The following is a 12,089-nucleotide window of genomic DNA, read 5'->3' as shown; positions in this document are numbered from 1 at the left end:
GAACCCACATTCACAGACTAGCTTTTGTTGGAAGGCAACACAGTCTGCTCCACAAACTCTCCTTTGGTTCCTTTTGGCGTTAGCCAAATGGTATAGCTTTTCCTGAATGAAACATTGCTAATTCTGGCACAGTCTCCATCCCTCCGTCATTATGTGCTGACAGTGTTTCAGTGTGAATAGTGCATTAGTTTAAAACTGTTAACAAATGTGCCCGCTTTGCATATTAATCCCCCTACATCTTTGATCTTGTGCTCATGCTGCTCTCCGGACCCAACAGCTCACACACTCATATTTGCCAAGTGTCACTCAGATTTTGGTTTAAAAATACAGCCACTCATAATGATGCTGCGCTGAAATATAAGTGTAGCTTTGAATTCTTAAATGGATCTGCAATCTGTGTCATTCCTTCTTTTCGCAAATGTCACTTCTATTATTTGTTCAGTGTTGACAGTTCTGTTCATATCCTCCTACAGATCCATTGCTCAGTTATCAAAATGTTCTTGCAACAAGCAATTTTTTCTTTGATGCAAGTATTAAGGAATACATTATTGTTAATGACAAGATAAAGTACCATCGTGTGTATTAATAGTTTGATGATAAGATAAAGTTATAGATCTTTCATTGCAAGTGATGGTTAAATAACAGCACACACAATCAATCTTATACCCAAAACATCTGACATGAAAGCAAAGCAAGAGTCACGTAGCAGCAGACATAAAGACTACTTTCAATGTGACTGGTCTTACACAGACAAGCAAGATTGTAGGGAATGTTCATGAAATCAGATTACTACTTTGAACAGTCTCACTGTTTATTTTGCGTGGTTTCCCTCTTTGACCCTTCTGTCCATTCCAAGTCTCATTCTTTTATCCACTTCACGTTATTACTTTTAAACCAACTGCTGAAAACTTCATGAAAATTAGCCCCAGTGTTTCGATTTTGTGTTTTCCCTTCCCAAATACAAGCAACACATCCTCTCACGTTGCTTTGTCCGGAAGTGTAAGCAAAGATAGTAAGTATGAAGTAATACTGTATGACACTAGCATAGTGAGGTTGTTGCCATTAAATTGGAAGGCAATTATTATGTGGAATTTTTAACGTATTTATACTTTGAAACATTTTTCTTGCAGTTATATTGGCATTAAACTGGAATGGTGAGAATTATTAAACAATGTGGCAGAAGCAATTGTGACATCTCCAAGGGATTCAAAAGAATTGCTTGTGTGTGTTTGGTTTCAGTATGCAGTGATGATCTAACACATCAGTACAAAGGTTTCACTGTCATGAATGAGATTGAGCGGTATGATGCCCTGAGACACTGCCGCTATGTTGATGAGGTTATCAGGGATGCTCCGTGGACACTGTCCCAAGAGTTTCTGGAAAAACACAAGGTACGTCTCTGTATTGTCCTTTCTGTTCCTGCAAGTGCCAGTGTACTTTGAGCAGACTTTGGCTTTCAATAACTTTCTTTTTGGCCTTGATTCTTCATTGGGATCTCCTCTTAGGTAAGGCTTGTCTTGTACAGAAGAGAAGGGTTACACTTGAACTTGAGGAGAGCCAATGTCCTTGTGGACGTATTTGTTAGAGCTGTTGGGAAGGTTTTAAACTAACATTGCAGAGGGATATTAACCCGAGTGACAGGTCAGATGATGGAGTAGTTGGTGTAAAGGTAAACGCAATGTGTAGCGAGACTGTCGGGAAGGAAAGGCAGTAACTAGGACGTAATTGCAGTCAGTGAAATTTGTTGAAATCTGTCTACTTTAATGCGAGAAATATTAGGAACAAGGGTGATGAACTTACAACATGGATCAATACATGGAACTATGAGATTGTAGCCATCACAGAGTCTTGGCAGTCACAAGGGCATTATTGTCTGCTGTATGATCTAGGGTTTAGACTTTTCAAAAGGGACAGGGAGAGAGGTGGGGGTAGGTATTGCTAACCAGCATAGTATTACAGCTGCAGAAAGGGAAGATGTTCTGGAGGGATCATCAACTGGGTCAGTGTTGGTGAAGTCAGAAACAGGAAGAAGTAATCACTCTGTTGGGAGTATTCTATTGGCATGCCAATAACAACAGAGACACCGCTGAGCAGATCAGTAGAGAGATTCTGAAAAGATGTAAAAATAACAAGGTTGTTGTCATGGTGACTTCATCTTCCCTAATGTTGAATGGAACCTCCTTCCTGTAAAATGTTTAGATGAGGTTTTGTTAGGTGTGTTCAGGATCTTCACAAGATATCTGGACAGGCCAACTAGAAGAGGCTATACTGAATCTAGTATTAGGCAATGAACCTAGTAAGTTGACAGATCTCTTGGTGTTGAGCATTTGAAGACAGTGACCACAACCCCCCCCCCCCCCCCCACCTTTGGCATAGTCTAAGAGAGGAATAGGAACAGACAGCATTGTAAAGTATTTACAGTACTTAGTTAGGAGAGGGTGAATTATGATGCTATTAGGCAGGAACTTGGGAATGTAAACTGGGAACAGATGTTCTCAGGGAAATGAACTATGGAAATGTGGAAGTGTTTTAGGGAGCAGTTGCAGGGCTTCTGCATAGGTTTGTCTCCTTTAGACAGGGAAATGATGGTAGGGAGAAGGAACCATAGTTGACAACAGAAGTGGAAAATCTGGTCAAGGGGAAAAAGGACACAAACTTAAGGTTTAGGAAGCAGGTATGAGACAGTGCTCTTAAAAGTTGTAAAGTAGTTAGGAAAGAGTTTAGGAATAGACTTAAGAGAGCTAGAAGAGGCATGAGAAGGCATTAGTGAGTAGGACTGTGGAAAACCCAAAGGTATTCTACACGTACGTGAAGAACAGAGGAGGATAAAGAGAGTAAGAATAGGATCGATCAGGGACAGTGGAAGAAAAGTGCATGGAGTCGGAGGAGGTAGGAATCCTTTGTTTCAGTATTCACCAGTGAGGGAGAACTTAACAAATGTCGAGTCAGTGTAGAACAGGCTAACATGCCAAGGTTAAGAAAGAAGATGTACTGGAACTTTCGAAAAACATTAGGATGGACGAGTCCCCAGGGCCAGATGAGATATACCCAGTGTACTACAGGAAGTGAGAGAAGATATTACTGTGCTTTTTGCCAATGATCTTTGTGTCCCCACTAGCCATAAGAGCAATACCAGATAAATGGAGGGTGCCAAGTGTTATTCCTTTTTTAAAAAAAGATAATAGGGATAATCCTGGGAATTATATCAGTAGTAGGAAAGCTATTGGAGGAGATTCTTAGAGGCAGGATTTATAAGCATTTGGAGAAACATAGTCTGATTAGGGATAGTCAGCATGGCTTTGTGAGGGGCGGGTAGTGCTTCACAAGCCTGATTGGCTTCTTCAAGGAAGTGACAAAACAACTTGATGAAGGTAGAGCACTAGATGTGGTGTATATGGATTTTAGTCATGTATTCAACAATGTTCTCCATGGTAGGCTCATTCAGAAAGAGAGGAGGCATGGGATCCAGGGAAGCTTGGCTCCGTGGATGAGGAATTGACTTAAGGTAGTAGATGGAGTTTATTCTGTTTGGAGGCCTGTGACTAGTGGTGCTTTGCAGAGCTCTGTTCTGGGACCCCTGCTCTTTGTGATATTTGTAAGTTACTTAAATGAGGAAATGGAAGAGTGGGTTAGAAAGTTTGCAGATTATGCAAGGTTTGATGATGTTATGGATAGTATAGAATGTTGTTATAGGTTACAATAGACCTTTGATAGGACGTAAATCTGGTCTGATAAGTGGCAGATGGAGTTTAATCCAGTGAAGTGTGAAGTGATTCACTTTGGAAGGTCGAACTTGGAGGCAGAATGCAAGGTTAATGGCAAGATTCTTTGCAGTGGCACACAAGTTGATAAGCTAGTTAAGTAGATGTATGTTGTGTTTGTTTTCATTAGTTGGGGGACTGAGTTAAGAGCTGCAAGATAATGTTGCAGCTCTATAAAACTAGTTAGACCCCATTTGTAGTATTTGTTAAGAATAGTTATAACTCAATTTTGCCCATTAAAACAGTTGGACTCATCCACAGGAGTGCGGATACACCAAAGTTCATTGGCAGGGAGGTATCCAATCATCTCCACCTGTTGCTGAACAAACTCACCCTCTGCACATAGTTTACCTTGTGGTTCAGATTCATTTATGTTGCAGTTTCCTTTTCCAACTGCATAATTTTTACAAGCTGATCATTCATCTTTTTCCTCTTCTGGCATTCAGTCTCATTTTCTCACACTCTTATACTGCAGACTAGATTCAAAGTCCTAACATGTCATTCACTCTGTGGTCACCATTCACCCCAAGACTTCTAGAATATCGGAGTATCCCCATGTCCATACCTTAAAGAACTAACTGTCCAAGGTGAGCACACATACACAGACGTAGATTATATCAATTTAATAATGTTATAAACAACTTTAAGAATGAAATATGGCCTTAAGATAGTAATATTTGGAAGTTCTTCTAAGTCAGAAGGTTTAAACCAGTCCAGAGCTTAAGCATAAAACCCAAGGCTTACTTTTAGCATGGTATACTGACAGAGGTGAGATCTTTTACAGCAACATTAAATCAAAGCCTTGACTGTCCTCTCAGGTAGAGACAAAGAATTTCATTGCAGAAGTTTTGAAGAGTGCAGAGGAGCTATTGCTGGTATCCTGGCCCATAGTTCACCCTTGACCAACATCTCAAAAACATCAAAGATACTTTGAAAGCATTAAAGATTTAAAGGCTATCTTTATTTATCACATGTACATGAAAACATTGAAGCACACCGTGAAATATGTCGTTTGTGTCAAATTAAATCAGCGAGGTTTGTGCTGGGCAGCCCACAAGTGTCGCCCCACTTCTGATGCCAACATAGCATGCCCAAAACTCACTAATCCATACGTCTGTGGGAGGAAACTGGAGCACCCAGAGCAAACCCACACAGGCACAGGGAGAACATACAATATCTCCACAGGCAGTGGTGGGAATCGAACCCTAATCTTACAGCTGGCACTGTGAAGCGATAAGCTAACTGCTACCACCCCTCTTTGTGCAGATGGATGATGGACAACACCTCAGCAACTACACTATATAAAGCACACTCCAGGGCAATTTAAAGGCATAAGAAGTGTTTTAAAAACACCTTTCCTATCTATGCAAAATGTCATCTGCCCTTCACAAGATACAAGTTTTTTCCATGCCTGGTGTCATTTTGCTGCTGCACATCCTCCAATATTTCATGTCAAATTCTGTTTTTTTTTCCCCCAGTCAAAATTCATCTTTAATGTTGATTTGTGGGTTGCTTCCCAAAATAAATGTCTAATTGTTGGGAGCAATCCAATAGATGTTAATTTGTTCACTCATAGTACCCATCAAGCGTATTGCAAATTTTATCCAACTCAAATCTCTGGATGTCTCTGTTGAAAAGAAAGTGCCATAAATGACCCAGCACAAGAAAATCCAGAGTTGTTTTTTTGTAATTAATCCTGAAGATTCCTACCAGCTCAGCCACTCAACCCTATTACTAATGGCACTTACTTATTTCATTTACACTTGAAGTTCAAACTAGGCTTCTAAAAACTCATTTTGCTTAATTATTTTGGGAAAACACTACTTTTGTGACCCTTTTTAATTAATTAACTACTCGCTTTTAATGAATCCCATTAAAGCTCTGTTTAGGCTTGTGGCCCAGTCTCAGCTATTACTGCCCCTCCACTCTCTATTCATTTTGTCATCTTCCTCTATTATTTCTTGTCCCTTCATGTATTGATTACTGCTCATCTAGTCCTTTCATCTCTCCATTCTTCCAAGGGCAAGTATTTGATTCAGGACCATCTGATGGGTTGTATCTAGCACTGACTTTCAGACTGATCCTTCATGCTAAGGGAGGAAAGTAGTGAAGATGACAGAAATCCGAAATAAAAGCAGAAAATGTTGGAAAGGCTCAACACGTCTGACTGCATCTATGTGAGGAACATCTTCATCATTTAGTCAGAAGGCATGCAATAGAATCTTCTGCACAATAGAGGAATTCTTCCAGTATCCAGTTCATCCAAACAGTTAACTGAAGATAGGAAAGGCATGCATAAAGGGCAATGCTGCATGAGTCATTGGGATTTCAATATTCAGGTAGATGGGGAAAATCAGTTTGGTTAAGAGAGGGAATTTGTAGGATGCCTATGAGATGGATTTTTAGAGTAGCTTGTGGTTGAGTCCATTAGGGGAATAACATTTCTGGTTTGGATGTTATGTAATGACCCAGATTTGATTAGGAAGCTTAAAGGTAAAGGAACCCTTGGGAGAGAGTGACCATAACATGACCGAACTCATGCTGCAGTTTGAGAAGGAGAAGCTAAAATTGGATGTATCAGTATCTCGGTGGAGTAGAAGGAATCACAGAGGGATTAGCCAAAGTTGATTGGAAGGGGATACTAGCAGAGATGATGGTGCAACAGCAATGGCTGGAGTTTCTGGGGACAATCTGGATGGAAGGCACAGGATAGAAGCATACAGAAGATGAAGTATTCTAAAGGGAGAGTGATGCAACCGAGCTGAAAGGGAAGTCAAAGACAGCATAAAAGGAAAAGGGAGGGCATAAACATAGCAAAAATTAGTGGGAAGTTAGAGGATTGGGAAGCTTTTAAAAACCAACTCAAGGCAACTAAAAAAAGCTATTAAGAGCGAAAAGATGAATTATAAGGGTAAGCTAGCCGATAATCTAAAAGAGGATACCGAAAGAGTTTTTACAGGTATATAAAGAGTAAAGGAGAGGCAAGAGTGGATGTTGGACCACTGGAAAATGACACTGGAGAGATAGTAATGGGGAACAAAATGATTGCAGACAAAAGTAATAAGTATTTTGTGTCAGTCTTCGCTGTGGAAGACACTAGCAAGATGCCAGAAATTTGAGTGTCAGGTGGCAGAAGTGAGTGTAGTTGCTATTACTAAGGAGAAGGTGTTTGGGAAGTTGAAAAATCTGAAGGTAGATAGGTCACCTGGACCAGAGAGACTACACCCAGGATTCTGAAAGAGGTAGCTGAAGAGATTGTGGGGCATTAAAAATGACCTTTCAAGAATCACTAAATTTTGGAATGGTTCCTGAGGACTGGGAAATAGCAAACGGTACTCCACTCTTTAAGAAGGGAGGGAGGCAGAAGAAAGGAAATTATAGGCTAGTTAGTCTGACATCAGTGGTTGGGAAGATTTTGGAGTCCATTATTAAGGATGAGGTTTCAGGGTACTTGGAGGAACATGATCAGCCTAGGTCATGGTCAAACATAGGTCATGGTCAGCCTATATTTCCTGACAAATTTGTTGGAATTCATTGAGGAAATGACAGGCAGGATAGACAAAAGAGAATCAGTGGATTTGTTTATGCAGATTTTTAGAAGGCCTTGACAAGGTGCCACATATGAGACTGCCCATGGTATTTTGGAAAGGTGCGAGCATGGATAGAAGATTGGCTGACTGGCAGGAGGAAAAGACTGGGAATTAAGGAGTCTGGTCTGGTTGGCTTCTGGTGACTAGTGGTGTTCCACAGAGGTCGGTATTGGGACCACTTCTTTTCACGTTATACGTCAGTGATTTGCATGATGAAATTGATGGCTTTCTGGCCAAGTTTGCAGACAATATGAAGATAGGTGGAGGGGCAGGCAGCATTGAGGAAGCAGTGTGTCTGCAGAAGGATTTTGACAGATTGGGAGAATGGGCAAAGTGGCAGATGGAATATCGTGTAGGGAGTGCATGATTGTGATCACTTTGGTGGAATGAGTAAAGGCGTGGACTATTTTCTAAATCGAGAGAAATTTCAAAAGTCAGAGGTGCAAAGAGACTTGGGTGTCCTCATGGAGGACTCCCTAATTTGTAGACTGAGTCGGTGGTGAGGAAGGCATATGCAGTGTTAGCATTCATTTTGAGAGGACTATAATACAAAAGCAAGGATATTATGCTGAGGCTTTGTAAGGCATTGGTCAGACTACACTTGGATTATTGTGAGCAGTTTTGAGCCCCTTATTTAAGAAAAGATGAGCTGGCATTGGAGAGGGTCCAGAGAAGGTTTGCGAGAATTATTCTGGGAATGAAAGGGTTAACGTATGAGGAGCGTTTGATAGCTCTGTGTCTGTATTAGCTGGTGTTTAGAAGAACTGGGGGGCAGGTTCTCATTGCAACCTATTGTATATTGAAAGGTCTGGAGTGGATGTGGAGAGGATGGTTTCTATATTGGGGGTGTTTAGGACCAGAGAGCACAGCCTCAGAATAGAGGGATGTCCGTTTAGAACAAAGATGAGGAAAAAATCCTTTTGCTGGAGGGTGGTGAATCGGTGGAATTCATTGGCACAGGTGGGTGTGCAGGCCAATACGTAGGGTGTATTTAAGGCTGAGGTTGACAGGTTTTTGATTAATCGGCATCAGAGGTTATGGAGAGAAGGCAGGAGATTCGGGTTGAGATAGTAATACATCAGCCATGATGGAATAGCGGAGCAGACTTGATGGGCCAAATAGCCTAATTCTGCTCCTATGTCTTATGGTCTTAACTGATCATTATATTTGGAAATGATCATCATCACCATAAATGAAGGTTGACTTCTTGCTTTGAGATTTACTTTGTGCATATACTAGCAGAATAACTTGATACAGGCAAAGGGTAGATTTTAAAAGAAGTGTCTTTTTATTAATTGTAAACGTTCCCCAACCTTATTCCCTACAAACAGTTATCATTCACTACCTTCTCTACCATACTTTCTGCTCAGTGCTTTAGCTTATCTCAAGTCCTCAGTGTTTCCTTCCCACAATTACTGATTTTTCCTCCGAAGACTCATTACTCTCATCCATTTTATCAGAAGTCTAAATAATTTGCCTCCCTTCCAGAAGGCAGCATGTTTCCTGCTCATTAGTGCTAAACAGACTCCCTCATTTAGTCATCATCAACACATCATCTCATTTTCTTCCTTCTATGGGATCCAATAATGCATATTTTTATATGCTGGACATGATTGTCGGGTACTCTTAGCAACCTGTTCAGTTGACACCATTGTCTTTTATCTATGTTACAAATATGGATTTTCCTGAGAGAAATCAAAAACTGTGAAGGAAATCTGAAATAAGATCTGCAGATAGTGGAAACATCAAGCAGGTTAAACAGTATCTGTGAAAATGTTAAATGTGTCAGATTCTGATAAAGGATCCTAGACCTGAAATGTCAGCTCTTCGTTTTTCCAACAATGCTGCCTGACCTGTTTGAGTGTTCCTAGAATGTTCTGTTTTTAAGGAATTAAGGACCATCCTTGATCCTTGATCAGTGGAAAGAGTGGTGGAGGGGAAAATGATGGAATCAATGTAAAATCAATGTTCTCTACAAAAAATATTTATGTCTGTGAAAGTAGCTTGAGGGCAGAGCTTTGGGGGTTTGTCAAATGGATCAAAGAAGAGGCAGAAATTCTGTTATTAATGTTGTAAATGTTCCTTTTCTGTGTACACCCACACACGCTGAAATGAAGTATATGGTATTAATCAACAGAGTCATTCATCAAAAAATTCACTGTTTTCAAAGCCCAGCCAGTGGCCAGCATTTTCTCAGCAATATTCAGCATTTTCTCATATCAATGCATATTGAGCACTTTCCCCTCAGTCCAGCTCCCAATGACGGAAACTCAATCGCATTGCAATGTAAAGATTCCAAGGTTTGCACAGGATTATTGTGAGATCATGCAGTATGTTAGTTTAAAGTCCCTTTCATTAATCAGTAGAAATTGAGCTGAAGGGTCTGATGTATTCCATCGCTGTACAAGACTAAGAGGTGACGTGGTAATGGTATATAAGATTATGAGAGGTAGAGAGAAAGGGTAGCCAGAATCTAATTTTCCATGCTAGGACTGTCCAAAAATAGAGGGCATAGGAATAAGGTCAGAGAGAAGAGGTTTAGAGGGGATCTAAGAGGTAAATGCTTCCACATGAAAGGTAGTTGGCATCTGGAATCAGCTTTGAGAGGTGGTGGTGGAAACAAAAATAGTAACAACATTTAAGAGGAAAAGAACAGAGAATTGAACAAGCAAGAGGGAAATGGAATTAATGCAAGCAAGTGAGATTAGAAGAGATAGGCATGATGTTTGGCAGAGATACAATATGCCAAAGGGCCCATTTCCATGCTATGGCTCTTGACGATGTCCTTAGTACAGGCCACTTCAGCTGAACAGGGAAAATAGTCACCTGCTTTGTCAGGCAGGAAAAACACAAAAACCAGTCCTATGGCTCAGGGTACATAGGAATCTTAAGAATTTGTGTAACTGATCTGAAATTATTAATATTCCAACTCGTAACTTAACTCTCTTTTAGATTGATTTTGTGGCACATGATGATATTCCATATTCCTCTGCTGGATCGGATGATGTCTATAAACACATTAAGGAAGCTGGTAGGTTGATGACAAAACTTACTATATAATAATGGCTGAAATCAAATATACTTAAATATACATTGGGAATACTTATTTGTGTATTTGCCTTGCTGCATTTGTTCATCATACATGGTACAATGCCAGCTTGTATTTATATGCATCTTCAACACAGATAGATGGTATAAAATATTTTACAGACATGGGAATTAGGGTAGGAAGGGAATGAAGATGGAAACCAAGTTTAGGAGATTGAGGTGGAGGGGGTTAGAGAATTCCAATGAAAACATGGCCCTCATGTAGAAAAGACTCAAGTCAAATGTATAAAGAGTTGTAATTTTTGCAGACGTTGGGGATTATCAATACTGGTGAAGTCAAGGAAAGTTTTAACCTAAGGATGGAATGTACAAGGCATTGGTGAATTGGAAACAGATGCAACTCAACAAAGACAGAAATGATGATAAAGCAGCTTAGTAAGATTCAGGCACCAGAATTTTATTTATGAAGTTCTGTAGGACTCATGTAAGTCATGTTATTTGGAAGTCAGGAAACCAACTGTTCTAGAACAGAAAGAGACTTGCGAAATAATTCTAGAACAGAAAAAAGCTAGAGGAATGGTTCCAGAACAAAAAAGTTTGGAGAATTGTTCTGGAACAGATATGATCGGATGGAGTTCTGGAGCAGAAAAGACTCAATGAGCGGTAGAACAGAGAGGGGTTTGAGAAGTGAGTCTAGAACAGAAAAAAATAATGTTTTGAGGATTTGTTCTAAAACATGAAAGGGAAAAATAAAGGTTTGAGTGACTGGTTCTAGAACAGAAAAGGGCCTGAGTGTAAATATAGTGAATAGAGGCAGGGAAGAGAATGCTCTAACGGGATGACTCCGATGGGGGGAAAATAAGGGGTCAGAAGCTCCACTCGGGGAGGTCATTTTATTTAACCAGATGCTGTGGCCTAGGTGAAGAGTTCAAACCGGAGAAAAGTGGTTGGTCTAGTGCTATATATGTAGACATGGAAACTGACCCCATAACTACAGGAACTGTCAATAAAATTGAGTACGCACGAGGGGTGTTGGGGGAAGCAAAAATTATATATTAGAGCAAATAAAAAGCTGGGTGTGAACCATGGAGGGGGAATGTTGCAGAAAGTTGTTTGCCTGATTTTACTGAAAACAAAGGTGATCAAGGAGCATGAAGATATTCATATTCATAGAGAAAATGACACGTGTTTTATTACGGCAGTCTTGCCAGTATGGAGGGGCCAGAAATCTGAATTGAAAGATTGAGCTTTGTAAGCACATTGCACTTTACATTTTATTCCATCTTTAGGACATTGGATTTGTTTTTACCAGATCATTTCTATTTCCACCCCTCCCTTTTCTCCTCCAAAATGTTCCTGTGTACATTTTGCAAATAACTGACTGGTCGGGAGAATAAAACCTTTGGTTGGTGGCATTGTCTGTTGATGCAGCTCTATTCAACCAGCAGAGGGCACTTTAACATTGTATTAGATGCCAAGGCTCTCGCATGGAATCCTTGGGTAAACAAACCTGCTGGAGGTACCACAGACAGTTATATACTTATAAAAACATATTCAATAGCACAAACCCGGTGAGATACGTCCAAACATTGCAAGATATAGAGCTCATACATAGCATCTGTGCATTTTATTTACCACACAGTATGAGGATAGGAATCATTTGATTTTAAAAAGATAAATAAATCTCCAT

The 12,089-nt window shown here is 40.1% G+C and overlaps 1 protein-coding gene across 5 annotated transcripts in view; it reads left to right on the top strand.

The window, feature by feature from the left end:
• pcyt1ba (phosphate cytidylyltransferase 1B, choline a) overlaps window positions 1–12,089 on the top strand; it is a 96,728-nt gene that overhangs the window by 68,372 nt on the left and 16,267 nt on the right. For all 5 annotated transcript variants that reach the window (XM_073045625.1, XM_073045624.1, XM_073045623.1 and 2 more), the window contains exons 4-5: window positions 1,240–1,391; window positions 10,304–10,382. In XM_073045625.1, coding sequence (XP_072901726.1) covers window positions 1,240–1,391; window positions 10,304–10,382 — 231 coding nt within the window. The remainder of the gene's footprint in view (window positions 1–1,239; window positions 1,392–10,303; window positions 10,383–12,089) is intronic.

The sequence above is a fragment of the Hemitrygon akajei genome, chromosome 5 (genome assembly GCF_048418815.1).
Source record: "Hemitrygon akajei chromosome 5, sHemAka1.3, whole genome shotgun sequence".
Classification (NCBI taxonomy): Eukaryota; Metazoa; Chordata; class Chondrichthyes; order Myliobatiformes; family Dasyatidae; genus Hemitrygon; species Hemitrygon akajei.
Note: the sequence above shows the minus strand (reverse complement) of the source record. Positions and strands in the feature narration are given on the sequence as shown.